The sequence below is a fragment of the Hibiscus syriacus genome, unplaced genomic scaffold (assembly GCF_006381635.1).
Source record: "Hibiscus syriacus cultivar Baekdansim isolate YM2019G1 unplaced genomic scaffold, ASM638163v2 tig00116968_pilon, whole genome shotgun sequence".
Lineage (NCBI taxonomy): Eukaryota > Viridiplantae > Streptophyta > Magnoliopsida > Malvales > Malvaceae > Hibiscus > Hibiscus syriacus.
In genome coordinates, this window is record NW_024063492.1 from 142,613 (window position 1) to 164,349 (window position 21,737).

General features: G+C 32.7%; 2 protein-coding genes across 3 annotated transcripts; one reads left to right on the forward strand and one right to left on the reverse strand.

Moving 5' to 3' along the window:
• Nucleotides 1–251: 251 nt before the first annotated feature.
• LOC120191427 (tubulin beta-4 chain) lies at nucleotides 252–2,149 on the forward strand. Its single transcript, XM_039194375.1, has 3 exons — nucleotides 252–695; nucleotides 814–1,083; nucleotides 1,269–2,149. The coding sequence occupies exons 1-3, from the start codon at nucleotides 302–304 to the stop codon at nucleotides 1,946–1,948; spliced, it is 1,344 nt and encodes a 447-aa protein (XP_039050306.1). The 5' UTR covers nucleotides 252–301; the 3' UTR covers nucleotides 1,949–2,149.
• Nucleotides 2,150–6,235: 4,086 nt separating this feature from the next.
• Nucleotides 6,236–9,341, reverse strand: LOC120191426 (probable mediator of RNA polymerase II transcription subunit 26b). Of its 2 annotated transcripts, none has more exons than XM_039194374.1 (8): nucleotides 8,573–9,341; nucleotides 8,414–8,482; nucleotides 8,242–8,324; nucleotides 7,702–7,754; nucleotides 7,461–7,609; nucleotides 6,981–7,340; nucleotides 6,823–6,895; nucleotides 6,236–6,732 (listed from the first exon to the last, which is right to left on the reverse strand). In XM_039194374.1, the coding sequence occupies exons 1-8, from the start codon at nucleotides 9,044–9,046 to the stop codon at nucleotides 6,608–6,610; spliced, it is 1,386 nt and encodes a 461-aa protein (XP_039050305.1). In that variant the 5' UTR covers nucleotides 9,047–9,341; the 3' UTR covers nucleotides 6,236–6,607. The 2 variants fall into 2 exon arrangements, with proteins under 2 accessions (XP_039050305.1, XP_039050304.1); XM_039194373.1 differs by having other exon boundaries at nucleotides 6,823–6,904.
• Between the last annotated feature and the right edge of the window lie 12,396 nt (nucleotides 9,342–21,737).

Consider the following 21,737-nt stretch of genomic DNA (forward strand, 5'->3'; position numbering starts at 1 on the left):
TTTTATCATAGAATGAAGAATCTATAGTTAATTTTAGCTCAGTTGTACTCAATTATGGAAAAATGAGAGAGATCCTTCATGTTCAAGGTTGAAATCTGCATTGCCTTTCTTTCAATATTTGAATTCCTTGGATATTTGATCTCTAATCTCTTGAATATGTATATGTTTAGTATTTAGATCTGAATCTATGAATCATCTAATATTTTTAGTGAACATTTTTTCTCTTAAAAGATGCATTCTATTTGTCGTAGGTAAATTATTTGGGACTTGTTTGAGCTCAACTGTTATCAGTTAGGGAAAAATGAGGGAGATCCTTCATGTTCAAGGTGGACAATGTGGCAACCAGATTGGTTCCAAGTTTTGGGAGGTTGTTTGTGACGAGCACGGCATAGATCCAACTGGAAAGTACATTGGTACCACGGATCTGCAGTTGGAGCGTGTAAATGTTTACTATAACGAGGCTTCATGTGGCCGATTTGTTCCTCGTGCTGTGCTCATGGACTTGGAGCCTGGTACAATGGACAGTGTCCGAACTGGTCCTTACGGCCAGATTTTCAGGCCAGATAACTTTGTTTTCGGACAATCTGGTGCTGGAAACAACTGGGCAAAGGGCCATTACACTGAGGGAGCCGAGCTTATTGATTCTGTTCTTGATGTTGTGAGGAAAGAGGCTGAGAATTGTGACTGTCTGCAAGGTAAAGAGATTGTTTCTTTAGGCTCTGGACTGGTATAAATTGATAATTCCATTTAATTCTAGTCCTGAACATATTTGCTATCTGTAGTGACAGTTGTGGATCTGATATGCTATTGTAGGTTTTCAGGTGTGCCACTCCTTGGGTGGAGGAACTGGTTCTGGGATGGGTACCTTGCTAATCTCAAAGATTCGAGAGGAGTACCCCGATAGGATGATGCTTACATTCTCGGTGTTCCCCTCGCCAAAGGTTTCGGATACGGTTGTGGAGCCATACAATGCTACTCTCTCTGTTCATCAGCTTGTTGAGAATGCCGATGAGTGCATGGTCCTTGATAATGAGGCTTTATACGATATCTGCTTCAGGACTCTCAAATTGACTACTCCTAGCTGTAAGTAAATTCGAGGTCGCCAAAGTTGTTCTAAATCTTCGTTTTGGTTCGATGCTCTATACTGCTTTTTAGTTGTTGATAGTGGTGGCTGAACCATAATGTGATTGCCACTTAATGTTTTCGACACTTTTGCTCGTTGGTCAGTGCTCTCTTCATCTACTTATATGTAACTATATGTGTTGCAGTTGGTGACTTGAACCACTTGATCTCTGCAACCATGAGTGGAGTCACTTGTTGTCTCAGGTTTCCCGGTCAACTCAATTCCGACCTCCGAAAGCTTGCTGTGAACCTGATTCCCTTCCCTCGTCTTCATTTTTTCATGGTCGGGTTCGCTCCTCTGACCTCCCGCGGTTCCCAGCAGTACCGTGCTCTGACTGTCCCCGAATTGACTCAACAAATGTGGGATGCAAAGAATATGATGTGCGCTGCTGACCCAAGGCACGGTCGCTACCTCACTGCATCCGCAATGTTCAGAGGCAAGATGAGCACTAAGGAAGTCGACGAGCAAATGATCAATGTCCAAAACAAGAACTCATCCTACTTCGTGGAGTGGATTCCAAACAACGTGAAATCCAGCGTCTGTGACATTCCGCCTAGAGGGCTGTCGATGGCATCCACCTTCGTAGGAAACTCGACCTCTATCCAGGAAATGTTCAGGAGAGTGAGCGAACAATTCACGGCTATGTTCAGGAGGAAGGCTTTCTTGCATTGGTACACCGGTGAAGGCATGGACGAGATGGAGTTCACCGAGGCCGAGAGCAACATGAACGACCTCGTGTCCGAGTATCAGCAATACCAGGATGCCACAGCTGACGAGGAAGGTGACTACGAGGACGAGGAAGAGGAGGACGAAGATCAAATGTGAAGAGGCGAATACTTGAACGAAGCTGTTGGTAATGTAACATACGGTATGTGATTTTTCGAGCTTGTGTTTGGTATTGCATGTAATGAGTAATGATCGCTTTTCACTTTCCTGAGTTTGCCTTTGTTTCTGCTTGTGAGTTATGTACGAGTACTGGATGAGTGAAATATTTTGATAGTAATGACGTACCTATGTTTGCAATTACATTGGCGTCTACATTTGGTATTAAACTTCAGTGCCCCTGTAGTGCGACGATCGGTGTCAATGAGAAAACTGTCAATAATTGCATTAAATGTCACATATCGCTGCTAATAAAACTCATGCTAGTGCACTCTGATAAGGATCTTTACATCTCCAGTAAAATTATAAGTTTTACTTTTTTTTAAAGATTTTTAGACGAAAGGAATCAAATGTTGATATTAACGACATGAAATAAGAAGATATTTAATAGAAAAATAATTAATCTCACCATTTGATTTTTCTTCATCTAATGGTTCTAAAATAATAAAACTCTTAATTTTACATAGTGTATAAGTAGATTCTAATTATATATATATATGTGGATCCTAATTATACAAATGATTATGATACACTTATATGGTGGAAAACTCTTTTAGTTTTACACATTTTTAGAATTATTGGATTGAAAGAAATCAAATGTTTAAATTAACTACTCATTTTTTTAATAAATATTTTTCATTTTCTATTGTTAATCTCAACATTTATTTTCTTTCGCCCAGTGATCCTAAAAAGATATAAAACTAAAATCATTTTAAATAATATATTTGGATCGTCCCATATATATATGGGTTAAGATCAACTTACATTGCATAAAATTCTTTTAGTTTTACACTTTGTTAAGATCGTTGAATTAAAATAAAAGAAAAAATATGATATTAATTTTTTTCAAATGCATATCTTTTCAATTTTTATTGTAAATATCATCTTTTAATTTCTCTCATCTAATAATTCTGAAAATATATAAAATTAAAAGAATTTTACACAATATAATTGAATCATACCCATAGAGATAGATCAACTAAATCTTTAACATAAAAAAGTCAGTTCTCTACCAGCTTTCTTTGGATCCAAAAACCTGCTCGATGATAATGATTTGTTTTTCCTCTTTATGGCATCTCGTTCCATTGCCCTTAAGGGAAAAACCATTGTTGAAGTTGAAAAAAATAGAAAGAAAAAGCCATTGTTGGACTTGAAAAAGGAGGTTCAAAAAGAAAGAAGGAATAGTTTAGGGGAGTCAAACGATCGATTTCGTGTGGGAAATTAGTCGGTTAACATATCACCTCAATATTCTATCATTATTAATAGGTGTAAGTATCACCTTTATTCTTATAATAGATTCAATTTATTATTTTTTCTTATGTCGTATTTTCACATTAATTTAGTCTTCAAAGTTTAATTAATCATTATATACCATTTCATTAACTTAAAACCTTAAATTCTAAATTCTAAATTAAGTTTAGAGTCCATGATTTATGATTTATGAGGTTATTGTTTAGGGTTTAAAGTTTATAATTTAAGATTTTAAGTTAGGGGTAGAGTATGAAGTGATGCAATTGAGCAATTTCGAGGGTTAAATTGATGTGAAAATATGATAGAGACGAAAATGATAAATTAGATATACTACATGACAAAAGTTACCCTTTTACCTTCTTAATAATAATGGTTCGTGAGTGATTGATTTATTATAAATTAATAATATTAATGATTAATTTCTTATTTTTAAAACTTTAATGGAGAAAAACAAAAAAATACTCGAACGTTAGTGATTATTTATGTAATTTACTATTTTAAAATTGGCAATAAAATAAATAAGCATAAGAAAACAAAATAATTGAAGGGATAAAAAATGTGCAAAGAAAAAAGAAAGCCACGTGTACACGACATGCATTATCCTCTTCTTTATTTTACGGTGTGCAGACGCGTGGGATCCACACGCCACTATCTCAATTTGATGACCGCGAGTGAGAATAGTCAAGAGCGGCTACGTTTCGGTGACGTGATATATTACGTCATTTTCCATTCGAACGCAGTCAACGGTAAAATTGGCACCCGCCAAAATTGAGTAGCAAAAATTCCTTTTTATTATTAATAATTTTAAACATAAAATAAATAAATTCAAATATTTACATTAAAAATAAATAAATAAATTTAAATATATATAATTTTCCGTGACATAAATTATACAATGTATAAAAAATAAATAATATATTAGGCTAAATTAAACCAAATTTAAACCTTGAATATTGAGAATTCATCTCATATTTTAATGTAATTTAAGCTTTTATTCATTCTTATTTTTGACATAATTAAAGTTAACAAATTAAGGTTGGATTATTATTTTAATTCTTTATATTTTTCCGAGAAAAAAATATATAAATCTATCTGTTTTAATGATACATTGTCTATTTAGAATTTATCAAGATTTGAACTTTACGATATAAAATTTATAATTTTAAATTTTAAAATTCATAATTAAATATAAAATTTATTTTGGTGGCGGCTTTTTCCCATTGTCATTTATGTTTTCTTCTTTTATTTTCTAGTCGATAGTTGTTTGATTTTATTAAATTTAAGTTATATTTTATTGTATTTTCAATGGTGTTTTCTCTTTGCCCTATCTAAGTTAAAAGGTATAATGACCACCGGTGTTTTCAAACTTTCGTTGTAGGTTTATTCTCTTGGTCTTGTTCTTGGTTTATGGTTCTACAGGTTCTCTTGGTTGATTGCTTTTCTTATGCGTGGTTATTTGCGTATGACTTTTTGTTAACTTCAAGATATATGTGTCAAATGAGATTATGGTTAAGGAATGATTGATTTTTCATTCGTTCACTTTGGATATTTTTCAAGTCTTCATCCTCTATGTCTGGTGCTAAGAGATGTTAGAGTGATTTGTCTCTGTATGTCGTTATCTTAACTATTCACGCTCATCAGACTATTAAATATCAAATGAACATTTAAATTTAAACAAATAACTCTATTAAAAATTAATTGAACTTGATAAAAATTAACAAAAAAATATTTAATTTTCAAATTTAAGTTCATCCTTAAAACCCTATTCTAAAATTTAAGTTCAAATATATTATTTTTAAAAAAATCATTAAATAATTGGTAAAATAAAATTGCAAACCCCAATGGGAATATTCTATTGCAAGGAAAATTCTTTTTTTCTTTTCTTGGGAGAATATTTCATAGATAAGAATAAAATAAATTCAATAGACAAAGACATTGCATCGGTTCATGATACCGAGATGCTAAGCGTTGGCATCCTTCTATAATTTTCTTTTGCCATTACCTAAAAACAAGAATATATATATATATATATATATATATATATATATATATTAATTTTTTACATATTTAATACCTAAACTATCAATTTTGATCTATTTTAATATTTAAATTTTTCATATTTTTCAAAATCATATTTAAACTTTAATTTTTATTTCATTTTAGTATCTCACCGTTAAAAATTTTAGTTTTTATTTCATTTTAATACGTTTAAAATTTAACATTAAGTTTTGAAAATATCGAAAGTTAAGTATTAAAATGAGGGGGAAAATAATAATTTAGGTACTACACGTGCTAAAATTTTAACGGAGATACTAAAATAAAATAAAATAAAAACTTTAGATATAGATTTAAAAAAAATTAAAATTTTAAGTACTAAAACGGATCAAATTGATCATTTAGATGCTAAATGAGTAATTTACCCTTGTTATTGTATGCCAATGACGTAGAAATAAATTTATTTCTTAATATTATGTAAATCTATATCAAATAATTTCTATAATACAAATATATAATAAATAAATAATAAAGACAAATTCTTTGATGACGTTAAACAAATAAAATTAATCGTTGGATAAGTGAAAAAGAATGATTTTCGTATAGGTAAAAAACGAAAAAAATAGAATTATAAAAAAACGAAAAATGATATATTAATATATCTATAATTACGTCAAAATACAAAAAGGATGCATAGAAAATCAAAAGTTCTTATCATTACTAAAAGGGGAACCAAATCTTATCCTCGCCATTATTGGTGAATCTTTCTTCTTTTTGGGAAAAAAGGAGAAACCCTAAAACTCAACGAATCCCTAAACCTACAAATGAAAAAATTAACCCTAAAACTCGAGCCGTTTACTACGACATCGGTAACCAGTTCGACCGAGAGCTTTGAGGATATGGTATCATCATTTCATCAACAAGAAATCACTTATTACATGTAGAATCATGTGGGGTTATGAGGGGGAAAATGTGTGTTGATGAAGTCGATAAACAAAGATGGGTTAAAAACAAATTAGGGTTCTTGTTCTGTACACAGATTCAATGACATGCAGCCTCCAAATATGTGATTTTTACCCATCATCTATGTAGTTCCTATCTATGCATTGCAATAGAAAAGTATAAAAAGAAAGTCCCTATACCTTGAGAGTTTCAAAATCTACGATGAGAATCGACCGAAAGAAAGTTCGTTTCCGATTCTTCGGAATGTACCTCTCTGTTGCTCTGTTAACACGATCATGGATCAGTGAAAAGAATTCTCATTATTTGATTGCTGTGCTGTGTTGTGGTTCCCATTTGTGCTTTTATTGGTATTCTTACACCCGATTCGCAACAATGGAAGAAACTAGGAAGGCGCTATCTCCTTCCGTTCGCCCATTGTCGGATATGGTTACCATGTTTTGAATACGGATTTTTGTGGCCAGAACCTTGTTTCGGGATGTCACGCAACTCCATCACTTGTATCGTACGCTTCCTCTTGGCTGTTGGCATGCAAAACGTCAAGTTTTCAAATGGTTTTTTGAGTCGAATAATGGAGGATTCATATGGAATTTAGAGGGGAAGAGACGAACCATTATTAACTTGTTCATATCGCTCTTGTAGCTTCCTTTTAGTTGCCTCGAGCTTTTGCTCCTCGTCCAAAGCCTTGAGTTTCGGAATAAAGAAGAGCGGTGATCAGAAAAAAGTTATGAAGGCGCGTGACCGAATCACAAAGAGATCATTCACTTACATCTTGTTGATTACAGAGGGGCTTCTTGGGAACAGCCATCCTATCCTGTTTCTGCACCAAATTCGATTCTTCGTTGGCCTTTTGCTCGATATTATGTTTTGGAGGTCTACCGGACCCAATATTTGTGCTCGACAGCTTGTTATTAGGCTTTGCAACGGATTCTTGTATCTTCATTTGTAGCTTCTTATCATCCTTGGTGAGCAGATATGCTTCACCTGATGCCTGCGGTTTTTGTCTCGAAAAATTGCGGTCCTCCTCTGATGGTTTTCTACCAGTATTCCGATTCTTGGCGATTTCCCAGCTGTTTCCAGGATCTGAAATAACATTTCCCGATCCATAATCATCCATGCCATCGAAAAACTTCAGATAACGCATCACCAGTGACAAATGAGAAAAAGTAATTCCAATCAGTCCATGAGCACAACGGCAAGAAGTTCTTTAACAAAACAAACAAATACGTAAAGATTTAAAATGTCAGACCTGCGAGAGCTCCATCGATGTAGGTTGAGTAACAAAGAGAGCTCCCACATCTAAAGGAGGAGAAGGAAGCCCTTCTTCTTCTTCATCTTCGTAGTCTTGTACTTCTTCCTCTTTGCCAACAGATGGATTCATAGATTCCGGAGTAACCCCTTCATTCACAAATTCACGAATAAATGAAAAACCAAAAACGAGGCAATGTCGGTTTCCATGAATGGCTGAATACCAGTAAACTATTTCTTACCAGCAACAGCCTTAGTAGCACTAACCCACTCATCTACCAATTCCTTCCATCCACTGCAACCAATAAAACTGGGTGAAAAACGTGCATTCATGTTCCGGGGCAATATAAATAATAGACTGTACTGCCGGAAAAAAACACTATTAAATATACTTAGGTCAAGATAAAGCCACCGACCGGAACAACAATTAATGCTAACGGAAAACACGGATCAAGCAAAAGTCGATATGCTATGTAGTCAGAGCTAACAGTTTTTCACTTCAAAACCCTATCTACGATTGTTAATTATGAAGTCAAGTGCATTTAATACATGTTTATCACATAACATAATCAAACAGTTCCCCGCAGCAACTAATTCTAACTGAAAAGACGAAATGAGCAAAAGTCGATATGCCATTTACTCGGAGCAAACAGTTCACACTTTAACAAGTAATCTGTCAATTATGAAGCAGAGCACATAAAAAACATGTGACACATATCATGTTTATCACATAACATAATCAAGCATTCAACTTCATAGCAGCAAAGGAAACAAACTCATACTCAATGAGAGTTTGAGCAAGATTACGAATCTGCTTCGATGAATGCTTTTTGACACGATTAACGGCCTTTCCGATCCCAGTTGCCTGAAAATGGAAACAAATTACCTTGTTATCCAAGCATTACAATGGAAAAAACCTACTTGAAACAAGGGACAAGGTTTCGATAAAAGGACCTGAAGAATATCCACTGTCAAAGCCCTTAATTGAAGCTTCCTCAGGGATTCGAACAATACGGAATCCGGCTGCAATAAACATTAATAACAAGGTAAACTATCAATCGAAAACTATCATTTACACAAATTCCATAAAAGCTTTATGTTCAAAACACAAACCTCATCCAGAAAATTATGAAGAACCTCTTTGATCCTAAACACTTCACCAACGATCATAGCCTCTTCTTCGATTTCATCGGTCAAAGCCTCGGCTTCACCGTAGCTATAATTACTAGCAATTTGGTTAATCAAAGGGTCATCTCTGCTACTATTAACTTTGCTCTCTTTGCTACCACCTGCCTCAAATTCTTCATCAGCTCCACTTTTGAAGCTCATATGGCAGCCGGCGGCCCGAGCGTCATCGTCTACCTCTTCATAGTATGGTACAACTAACTCGACCCGATCGCAACCCGAACATGGAGTGAATTTGCAAGTGAAAAGCTTCTCAGCAATTCGATCTCTACGTAATCTAAACTCTTTAGGACAATCTAAAGCGGCTACCACAATAGCATGGTCGATTATATCGAATATGTCTGAGTTTGCTGTCCGAAAATAACCCCTCCATTGCTCTAATGGCCAACCTTTCATCGCCATTTTCACTTTTTTTTTCTTTCTTTTTGACGAAATCGAGATTGAAAATGAAAAAGGGGGTCAATCCAATTCAGATCAAATGAGGCAGATTCCAATTGTATTCATTTATTCTTCATATAGGATCAAAATCAAGCCCTCAAAAACGAAGCTTTTCAGAATGCGATGAAGAAAGGGGATGATCGGAACGGGAACAAAATCAGGGTTGTTTGTGTCTCATGCAGATTCCGGTAATAGACAAAAAAGAGAACAACTTTCCCGGAAAATCCCTTCAATTTTCTCGAGAAAAACAAACTAAATCTATAAAGAAACCTGAAGAAAAAAAAAACAAAAAGAAATCCGTCAGCAACCAAGACAAACGACAACTTAACACTTGGGATGATAAATGTTTCCCAGAATCAAAAAGGAAAATCTAGCATCGAAAAAAAAAACAAACAGAATAAAAAAGCAAATGTAAAACCCAACAATGAAATGAACTAAAAACGAGAAAAAACAAAACCCAGAAGCTTACCCGAAAACCAGAACTGAAAAAAAAACTGTAGCAAAAATAAGAAAATAATAAAAATGAGATATTTTATGGAGAGGGAAAAGGAAAGAATTTCGATCAACTGTTGTAGCCAATAGCTGTCAGCCTCTTTCAACAGACCACCAATTTCCTATATAAATCTTCTCTGGATGTTGTAGATATACCCGTATGGGTCGATCCAATACCCGACTCGTATCCATGGGTGTCCCAGACTATTTTTTTATTTTTTTAAATATTTTAGGTTATGGGTAATGTTTGACTTGATCGGTCGCAATAGGTTTCTTCATAGAAAGGAGATATAGAGAATTTCATTTTGAGAAAATAATTTCAGTGACTAAAAATTTTAAATAATATATGATTTTGACCAATTTTTTTAGATTTGTGAAAATGACCAACAAAATCGCAATGCGATCTCTAATTCGCATTGCGATCTCCACTATCGTAAATTCGCGTTGAAAATCGCGTTGCGATAGTTGAAAATCGCGTTGCAATTTTCCAGTTCGCGTTGCGATTTTCTAAATTCGTTGCGATTTTCTAAATTCGTTACGAAAATTCGTTGTGATAGTTAAAAAAAAAGATTTTGTTTCTTAAGAATTTTCTCTAAAAAGATAGTATCCGCGCGGACGTGTCGAAGACACGTATTACCACGACCACGACCCGACCCGACCCGACCCGACCCGACCCGACCCGACCCGACCCGAGACGAGACGGACGGCGGCGACGACGGCGCGCGAGAGTCCCCCTTGTTCTCTATCATTCAACAAGGAAGTGGGAAAGCCAAGCCTTAAATATCATTCCCAATAGTGTTTCTAATACTATGTGGGATTGAGCATTACCAACACTTGTTTCCAATACAATGTGATTATTCAGGAAACAATTAACAATCATGCACCTTAAAACAACTGAATCAGCAACCAATTGCATTAGTATTATACGATTAAATATATCATAATTAAAAGTCAATCTACAATCAATCGCGATTATTGCAATTTTAAGCAAAACATTCAAAAATAATATCACTATTTAAGGCTCAATCCCACATAGTATTGGGAACAAGTGTTGGTAATGCTCAAATCCCACATAGTATTGGAAACACTATTGGGAATGATATTTAAGGCTTGGTTTTTCCACTTCCTTGTTGAGTGATAGGGAACAAGGGGGACTCTCGCGCGCCGCCGCCGCCGTCTCGTCTCGGGTCTTGGTCGTGGTCGTGGTCGTGGTCGTGGTCGTGGTGGTCGTGGTAATACGTGTCTTCGACACGTCCACGCGGATACTATCTTTTTAGAGAAAATTCTTAAGCAACAAAATCTTTTTTTTTAACTATCACAACGAATTTTCGCAACGAATTTGGAAAATCGCAACGACAACTGACAACTGTAGACTATCGCAACGCGATTTTCAACTATCGCAACGCGAAATGCAACGCGAATTTGCGATAGTGAAGATCGCAATGCGAATTAGAGATCGCATTGTGATTTTGTTGGTCATTTTCGCAAATCCAAAAAAAATTGGTCAAAATCGTATATTATCTGGGATTTTTGATCACTGAGGTTATTTTCTCTTTCATTTTTTATAAACTTTTTCTCTTTCTTACTTTCTTTTTTTTGTCCTTTATAATAAAGACGTAATTTTTTTAACAAATTTATAATAAATTAGTTAAATTAAAGAAAAAAATTAAATTATATAAAAATTTATAATTTTCATATTGTAACACCCCTCAATCTATCTATAATAGCAATTAAAGATACACTGAGAGATCAGGTAGGGACAATCACTCCTCTAAAAATTTAAAAATATCGTATATTTTATATTTTTTTATATATTTTTTATTAAAAATTTACTGTCATCTCTTGAAATTTTAGTTCACCCCCTAACATAAAATCTTGTGTTATCCTAGATGGCAAGTGTTTATAGGTTAAACTCCAATGAGGTTTTAAGTACTTTCAACCATTTGATAATGAATGTACAATCACTCTTATAAATATTGTTGTTTAAACTTATGATCTTTAGAAACAACAACGATTCTTTCAACACTGAAGTAAGCTAAGTAGTTTTTAAACTTTTGGATTAAGGTTGAGTTTTATATTTTATAAATCATGACTTTCATGCATGTTCCAATCTTCTTTAATGATCTTTTCGATCAATGACTGGTCTATTAAGATTTTAAGCGGGTATGTGTTTATTTTAAAATTTGAACATATTTTAGAGACAATTATTTATTTTATTGACTGCATATATCCTGGAATTTTATTTGTGTCTTTCTCGTATAAAAGTTTTATGGAGTTAATATATATGTGTCTACTTTTAAAACTATTTGTAGATTTATTTGAAAATAATTCATATTTTGTTAATAATTTCGTCTAAATTAAAAATTTTTAGTTTACAATTAAAATTAGATAATCAGTCTTTTAATAGTTTAAGTGATTATAAGATAATATATATTCATTATTTTTCTTAATCATTGACACAACACACCATATAAACTGTAGATATTTGAACCTAGTATCTCAAGAGATAATGACACTCATTTTAACCATCGAAATATCTCAATAAATATAAATTAAATAATTTTTTTTACATATCATATTTGATATATTTTATAGTGAATTACTAGATTATTTGATTCACTAATCATATTTAATTTTAACTTTTTTTAAATGGATTTTTCAAAAAAAAGGTAAGTGATATGTTTGGCCATATGTATTTATTAGGCGTATATGTGGCGAAAAATATCATATATTCCTTAATTTATGCCGTTGGTAACAAGCAATATTTATAATAAAAAGTAATATTTCTAGGCTTTTTGACCAAAATATTACCTATCAAACACGCTTTCTTAATTATTTCCTGATCTAACACCTTTTTTCAGGAGAGAGAATGAGGCGCATGGCAGGAGATGTGCCTTAGCCGAGGAGAGGGAATGCGCGTCGCATGAAACTCGCCTTCCAACACACTTCCCTTGAATGGCACATCGTAGGGAACGTGCCTCTTATGGCCGATGGTTTTAGGTTTAAGGTTTTACGTTAAAATAATTTTAAGGTTTTGTATTTGGTTTTAGGTTTTTAGTGGTTTAGGGTGTTATATTTGTATGGTTTAAGGTTTTAAAGAAGTTTAGGGTTAACATTAATTGTACGTTAGAATGTTTCTATTTTTAAAGTAAGGTTTAGGGTTAAAGTTGATTATATGTTAGATTGTAAGAAATAAATGTTAAACATTTAATTGGAAAAATATATAGATATACGAAAGGGTCATCTTGTAAAATAAACAAGTTGAATCACATTAATTGAAACTAAAAGAAAATGAAAAAACATAAGTTGAAACATTATAAAATATAATTACATGAGTATTGGTAAACTGTTACGTGATGATGAAAGAGATAAATAGTCTCTCCTATTGTGGTCGGGGTTTTTACAATGGTCACATCTTAAGTTTTGTATTGATGTCTCTATACCACAATGAATTCGAGTGGATTTTGGACGATCTGACTCTTTTAATAAGTACGGATCTGGTATAACTGGAAGCCAAGTCTGAACCTCATTTGGGTCTTTGTCATTACATATAAAGGGAAACTCATATTCATATACCTTGAATACTTGTGAAAGTTGGTATATGGGATCCACATAAAGCTTATAGTCTTGACGAGAAAATGAACAAGTTGTTATGACATGGGAGCATGGATACTTCAAAGCTTAAAAAAACTCACACTTACAACATCTATCTCATAGATTAACTCTGAAAGAGTTAGATTCAATCCCTTGCAGAGATCGTGGCATTTCTGTGACCCGAAATAATTATTGGGTGTAAGAAAAGGTTATTATGAACATGTTGTTTGATGTTACAACCTTTTGCTGCAAGTCTACTACTAATCGTGGGTGATAAACATGACCGTTTTGTATCTATGTAAGAGTTTGTCCCTCGAGCTTGGTAAAAAGTTGACCTAAACGAAAATATATCATTTTAGCCAAAACAATTACTGGTAAATTATAGACCCCCTTTAAGGTTGAATTGATTAACTCAACCAAGTTGGTTGTCATATGTCCTTATCGATATCCACCATCATTTACATTTGTCCACTTTTCTTTGTTGATTTCACTGATGTAATTATATCTATATTCATCTTTTCCTCGTAATTTTTGAAGCATAACCTCAAATGATTGAGGTGAGAGTTCGTAACCTAAGCGAATGAAGTAGTTAGTATAAAAAAATGAAAATGAGTGAGAAATGAAAATGAGAAAAATGTAACATACATATGTGTATAATTAATTTTCATTCATCATTCTTCTTATATCTTCCATGATAGTTTACAGCAATATGTCGGATACAAAGATGATGTTGGATGTGTTGGGGTTTTCACATTGGACCCAAAGAGTTCATTGTTGCTTTGATCCTAACTCTTTGATCATAAATCATACAAATATGTTCCCTCATGATAACATGTAACCGTAGATTTCTCAAGAAAAAAGTCCAAGACTGTATTTTCTTTTTCAACAAGGGTAAAAGCAACGATAAGAATGTTGCGATTACTATCTTAGACAACTACAAATACTAAAACTTGCTTGTATTTTCCATACAAGAATGCACCATCAATTTGGAAAATGAGTTTACAATATTTCACTATATTAATGCATTGTGTGTAAGTCTAAAAAACACTGTGGAATTGACATTGATCTCGAAGAACTCGATCATTATGATAGGCATAGTGAGTTTCGAACTCAGCTACTGTCCCAGGATTCATTCATTGAAACAAGTTAAACCAACTAGGTAGTTCATTGTAAGATGAACTCATTCACCGTGTAGTTTTATAATGACATTATGTTTTGCCTTCCATATTTTTTTTGTAGGAGACAGTGTACCTATATTGAGATTGTATTGCAGAAATCAACACTATAATAGGTATGTGGGAGCTTACTATGACTAAGGGCATGATGGTTTGGCAAATCACGTTGGAATCCAAGTTTGGATGTTCCTGGTTAATCCCCTGTGTACAACATGTATGAGGATCGTTGTATTTTGTTAATTCCCATCTACCGGTCTTCTTCCTCTTTAAAACACGAACCATTCAGTTGTAGTCGTTATCATGTTGGACACAATAACAAACATACTTTTCGATGGTAGATTGGTCGACTCTAGACTGAACTGAATTACAAATATTGTAATTCTTAATTGCCATCATTACTTATTCTTTAGCTATGAACTCCATTCCACGATATAAATCACCATAACTAACTGATGAATGCCTCTCATAGTCTCCAAGATGAGGCATATCAAGAAATTTTGGCCCGTACATCGCATCATAGCTAGCTTCATACATGTGTGCTAGAGGTTCGTATTGTACTATATTTGTAGGAACTTCATCTGCATCATCATCAGAGTCCATATTGAATTGCGATAACTTGGGTTCAAAGAATAATCCAGTTTCAGTACTATCGCTCCTAGCTTAAGAAGAGGTTCTTCTAAAGGAGATGAGGGTTCTTTTGTGACTCCGATGTTTAGTCTGAACAAGTTTGTAGATGAATACCTTCCTTTGAAACTGGAAGGGGTATCATCATATAGGTTAGGAATTGAGTGTTGTGTGGAAGACATTGCCATATCGAGGTCGAATGTACTAGCAAATGAATGTCTCCCCTTGAAAGTGGAAGGCATATCCATATTGAGGTCGGAAAAAGCGGAAGATGAATTCCTTCCCTTGGAACTTGATGATATACTAACAAGATGTGGGTTAGCCATTAATGATGTAAAATCATTACAGATTGTTTGAGTTAGACTGTCAACTTGACCAACTGATTCAGGCAAGCCATACTCGAAGGATAAGAACATACCCCAAACTGGAAACACTTCAACAATAGTGGCATACATTTCTGTAATAGATGAAATATCTTACTCTATATAAATATATAATAAAAAAACAAAATAAGAGGCAAATACTTAATAAACACATAATAAATAAAAAAGATTTCTATGGTTTTCATATTCATCAATGTCTCCTGGAATATATTCCATAGGGTGGTGGTTCGTATACTTTTAGGAGGGTTTTTTCTTATATGTTGTTCATCATCGACATCCTCATCCTCATCCTCATTGTCATCATCGTCATCCTCCTCCTTCTTATATTCCTCGTCGTTATCATCACTCTTAACAACCTTGTCTCGATTAGGGCTGAATGCCGATATACGACCTCTGTAGAATAAAGACCAATCACAACATAATTTGCGTAGAAACTAAATGTTGGCTTCGTAAGTATAATAAAAAAATATCCGTCAGTAGGTGTTATAAAACCCTACAGGCTCTTTGCGTAACCAAACGATGGTGGTATATAGACTTGCAAATGTGGCATCTGAATCGATTGTGCTGACGTCTGAAAGTTAAGTGGTGTCCCCATGTGAATTAGAAAGCTAGGGATGTAAATCGGTGTCGCTGGTTGCTGGTGTAATGGTTTCGGTGGCATAGATGAGGATGACCCGAAAGCACTTGCTCTTTGTCCAATAGTGGGGGGGACGATGATGTTGTGATGTCGGATTTTTTGTTGACGACAATGAATCGCCCCCTTGTGATTCCACTGAAAGTAAAAAAAAGGCTTCTCGTTTGCATTGAACCATTCAATATAACCATCTAAAACCATCAAATAAGTTTTTGTCATATACTGTCGATGGGGCAAGCATTGATATCGGTTCTCCTACATCGCCAACCACTCTCTATGCTTCACCAACCAATTCATCTCTTTCTTGCCCCGTCTATCGATGTTATGCAAATTTTTGAGGTTCCTTGGTGCTTCTGAAATAAATTGTGTAAACCTAAACTGACAAAGGACGTGATCAGTCAAATGTCACTCAAAAATAGCAGAACAAATAAGGGTCACAATCGCCACCCATACATCCAATATCCCACTCAAGTTAGGTGGGATACAAACCCTTAATTCATCGTCTAAATATGATAACCATTTGAACTAAAACAAAAATATAGATTTCTTATCAAAATTAAAATGATATTCAAATTATATAAATACAATTAAATAAAAAAATAAAAATAAAAAATATACATATACACTAGCTTCCTGGTCAATGAGTAATTGAATATCTTGTAATTCTTGTGAGATATCACCATGATTTTTCCTATTACTTGACCACTTATTTAATATAAAATTATATATGTCATTCTATAATAATCAAAAATATTATTTAAGAATAAATTTACTATTGATACCTTGAAAGTAATGGAAAAACATATGGCTCATTCAAGATCGGGCACAAAAAAGGTACGTGGTACCATGCACACAATTGAAGAAGCATGAGATAATCACCAATAACAGTCTTCTTATAATTCGTAGCCCAACACTACAAACCCCCAACTCAATGTACCAGATACTTCAAAATCGATCAAGTGCCTCAACCACATACAATGGAACTGGTTCCGAGATTTGTCAGATATCAATAAACCTCAAATGAGTTGTAGTATATATACCCGGGGCAAATGCTTTTGCCTCATTCTTCGAACAATTTTTGTGTAACTCTTTAAATTCACTTTTTAGAAACCCTTATGTTATTCGGCCACCGTTGAAACTGGGAAAGCAACTTCCAAGATACTCCCTACTTAACCCCCCCAATCATCATCTGCCACACCATAAATGGCAGTTCCTTGACCGAGAGCCCCAATTGCATTGAAACATCATATAGCGTAATGGTACACTCCCTACATGGTAGATGAAATGTGTGTGTCTCGGACCTCCATTTCTCAATTAGAGCATAAATCAGGGTGGGTTCAAGTTTACAACCCCTTCAGTTTTGTTAAGTAATCGAATCCATCCATAGACAAATATGGCCAAATACGCCTCTGTGTTTCCATATTCTTGTTGCAAATAAAAACTTCTAATATACAATCATTTTCCTAACAAATAAATTTTAACAGTTAAAATTTAAACTACTATTTCAAAATTATTTAAATAAATTTAAATAAATAAATTCTAATAATTTAAATAATATATAATCGATTTCATAATATTCATAAATTTAAAAATAATATAGTTTTGTATTCTTACCGTATCAACAAAATGATTCGAAATATGATCAACATCCAATCGCAACAACACACATTTCAATTTTTAACTGCAAATAATAAATCTTAACTAACTAAATAAGTTTACAATTAAATAATCAAATAATAAAAAATAAATACTAAAATAAAATAATAATAAAAAAATTAATTACTTAAATAATAAAAAAATTAATGAATAAAAAATAAATTATAAAAACAATTATAGGAAGTTTATATAACCAGTCGGTTGGGGGAAATAGATGGGAGAATTTGGTGGGAGTTCTGGGCGAGAAAGGGAAGGTGTGCCCATCCTTCCAGGGTTGTTAGAAAACCCCGATAAGGTGCGCACTTGGGGATGCTCCTTCCAGGGTATCATCAGTATAATGCGATTTTCAACTAAAGCGCTTCCCACCAACCGAGCCTTACCCTTCGATCCTCCTAAAGCGCGTTCACCGAACGTGCCTCATTCTTTCAGGTGTTAGAAATGACAATATTTGGGAAACAATGACTGACATGTAATATTTTATTTATAAGGTGATTTTTTTGGGTAAAAAAGCCAATATTTCTATACCTCCGCAAATATAGCAAGTTAATATAACATCTATATTTTATTTGAATTTATTATAGTAAGTTGTTTATTGATAAAGTGTGAATAAATGAGTAAAGTACAAAAATGATCTTTCAATTTTAGGGCGTTGTTTTATAAAATCATTTGACTATTAAAATTGTAAAATAATTTTTTAATTATAGGATATTACTTTGTTGAGTCATCTATTATTAAAAGTTACAAAATGGTCACATGTTGTTCATTGTGTTCCAAACTCGTTATTTTTTGTTAAAAATTGATGGCAATTTGAGTTGGACGTCAACCTATTGACTGTGATATGATAAAATTTGATCTCATAATTTCAAATGACTATCATATATCAATCAACCAACAGGTTAACGTCTAACTCAAATTGACATTATTTTTTTAATGGAAAAGGATGAGTTTAGAACACAATGAATACTTGAGTAACCATTTTGTAACTTTAATATTCGAGGGACTCAACAAAGCAACATCCTTAGTCAGATAATCATTTTGTAACTTTTACGAGTCTATGTACTCAATAAAGCAAAGCCCTATGGTCAGGGAACCATTTGTGTACTATATGATGATGCTTTATTGAGTCATTTGACTATTACAAGTTACAAAATAATCCCTCAACTATAGGGAGCTACTTTGTTGAATCCCTCAACTATTGAAAGTTACAAAAATGGTTACTCAACCATTCATTATGTTCCAAACTCATAATTTGCCGTTAAAAATTTATCGGTCATCTGAGTTGGATGTTAACATGTTGATTGATATATGATAGTAATTTAAGATTATGAGATCGGATTTTATCATATCTCAATCAGCAAGTTAACGTACAACTTAGATTGTCATCAAAGTTTTAACATAAAAGGACTAATTTGGAATAAAATTAATAGTCAATTGTCATTTTATAACTTTTAATAGTCAAGAGACTCAATAAAGTAACTTCCTATAGTCGATGGATTATTTTATAACTTTTAATAGTGGAAAGACCAATAAAGTTAGAAGATTGTTTGTGTACTTGACCCTATTTTTTTTCAAAGGAAGAAAGTGAATTTTTGTTGTTAAAATTGAAAGGGAAGTGGGAAGAAAACGAGTCGTGTGACTCGGCGATGAGTTAGGTACGTGTCGAGTTAGGTTGCCATTTATATATGTGAAGTTGGGCATAACGAAAGTCAAAGAGTCATATTTCCTTCCTTCCCTTACGGTAGAATGTGTAACACTCACACGGCTGTGACGAAACAGGTGGTGACATCCCTGTTGGTCGAAGGGACACGTGGCTGTTTCACACATGGCTGCCGAGATTTTTAGATAAGATGGAGAAAAGCACATGCGGATAAGGTAACAGCACTGTCATTCTTGCAGTCTTAGAATTCGGTCAATTTACAACAATTCTTTTTCATTTTTCCCGTTTTTACCTAACGGCAAGCGCTTATTAAAAGAAACGTTGACTCTTTTGAACAGAAGATGGCCCTTTGACCTACTCATTTAAAGTTGAAACCGAGTAAAATCGAATTAGTTTAAAGTACTCTCTCCAAAAGTAAGAAATTTTTGTCTTAAGTCTCTTAACTATAAAAAATTAAAAGATAATTATACGATTATTTATATGTTTTAAATTTATATTTTTTTTTGTTAGAAAATTGATGCTCGTTTGAGAATGATGTTAACGTGGTGATTTATATATGATAAGATTATATTTTAATAATATTTACTAATATCGTCGTTGCTTTCGAACACCGACTCGTTAGCATAATGTTTCAAGTATTGACTCGACGACATAGAGTAAACGAAGATTTAATCTACAAAATACAACTAAAATAATTATGAGATTAAATTTTATTATATATCAATTAACAAGTTAAAGTCAAATGAAAAATGATGAGTTTGAAACATGTGAATAGTCAAATGACCATTTTATAACTTTCAATAGTTGTAGGACTCAACAAAATAATACCCTATAGTCGGGAAACTATCTTATGACTTTTAATAATCATAAAACTCAACAAAATAATGCAAGAGATAACTCTTAACTATTTAATATTGAACATTCACATCCTGACATTCTTGGTGTTCATACTCAAAACATAAAAAAATATCAATAATTCATTTATCACCAAAGTGTACGTACGATCAAATTCAATGTTTAAATAAGGTATACCAATATTATTTATCTAACCAGTAATCGCGTAAAAACTTGAGATGTTGTATAAAAAAGGCAAAAAGGGCAACTTTTGCCCCTGTAATAGACTCAATTTATACTTTCGTCTCCATCGTATTTTCGCATCAATTTAGCCATCAAAGTTGCTCAATCTCATCATTTTATACCTACACCTAACCTAAACCTTAAATTATAAATCTTAAACCCCAAATCATAACTCCATAATCTCTAAATTATGAACTCTAACCCTAAATCTTACATTAAAATTTATGATTTAAGGTTTTGAGTTAGAAGTAAGGTATAAGATAATGTAATTAAATAACTTTAAGGGTTAAATTAATATGAAAATATAGTAGGATGAAAATGATAAATTAGATCTACTACAGAGCAAAAGTTACCCTTAAACTTATAAAAAATATCAAACTTCTTATCATTATATAGCAGTAATTTTACTATTTAACTTTGTAATTTCAAAAGAATTGACTTTTTGACATTTTAATTCAACGTTGAAAACTTGTGAAGGAAAATGTAATTAAGAGATTTTAATATTGTGGTAATTGAAATATTTATAATTAAATAAAATTATTTTATCTTTTTAATTTAAGTTGTCACGACTTTGGTTACAAAAAGTATAATTTAAATAGGATTGAACTGAGAAAAATCAATTAGTTTATAATCTTAAGAAAATTATAAGATTAAGTGTAGAAGATGGTAGTGTTAAATCGAAAGATATTTTATTTCACACTATAATGATATTTAAACCTAATAAAATAAATAAAAAATGGGCCACCTTTGTCCTATCGCCTCTATTGTATTTTCGTATCAATTTAACCCTTAAAATTATTTAATTACATTATTGTATATCCTACTCCCAACTTAAAAGCCGAAATTACATATCCTAATTTAGGATTTAGGTTTAGAGTTTATGGTTTAGGGGTTACGTGGTTATAGTTTAGGGGTTTTAAATTATAATATGATATAGAATGATACAATTGAGGAACTCCAAGAACTAAATTGATGTGAAAATACGATATGAGCAAAATTGATAAATTAAGTCTACTACATGGGTAAAAATTACCCTTTCACCCTAAAAAATATCAATTCACTATGTCATTTATTTTCTAATTTTTTTAAAAAAAAACTCTTATAATTTTTAATTAATTGTATATAGTATATTTAATATTTATGGTTAAAAAATTTGAGTCGGAAAAGGTCAAATTTTTCTTTAAAAAATTGAGATCAAATTAGATCCAATATATAATTTATTTTTCTAACTACATTTTAGTCGAATTAAATTATATTAAAATCGAAATTAAAATATAGTCAAATTGTAAATATATTATTGTCTTTTGTAATTATTGATAGGCTAAAGTACATAAATGGTCATTCAACTATAAAATACTACTTC

Coding starts and splice junctions, on each gene's coding strand:
- LOC120191427 (XM_039194375.1), top strand. CDS start 302: ATGAGGGAGATCCTTCATGTTCAAGGTGGACAATGTGGCAACCAGATT. Junction 696..813: donor GAATTGTGACTGTCTGCAAG/GTAAAGAGATTG, acceptor ATGCTATTGTAG/GTTTTCAGGTGTGCCACTCC. Junction 1,084..1,268: donor CAAATTGACTACTCCTAGCT/GTAAGTAAATTC, acceptor TATGTGTTGCAG/TTGGTGACTTGAACCACTTG.
- LOC120191426 (XM_039194373.1), bottom strand. CDS start 9,046: ATGGCGATGAAAGGTTGGCCATTAGAGCAATGGAGGGGTTATTTTCGG. Junction 8,483..8,572: donor TTCATAATTTTCTGGATGAG/GTTTGTGTTTTG, acceptor TGTTTATTGCAG/CCGGATTCCGTATTGTTCGA. Junction 7,755..8,241: donor CTTGCTCAAACTCTCATTGA/GTATGAGTTTGT, acceptor TATTGGTTGCAG/TGGATGGAAGGAATTGGTAG.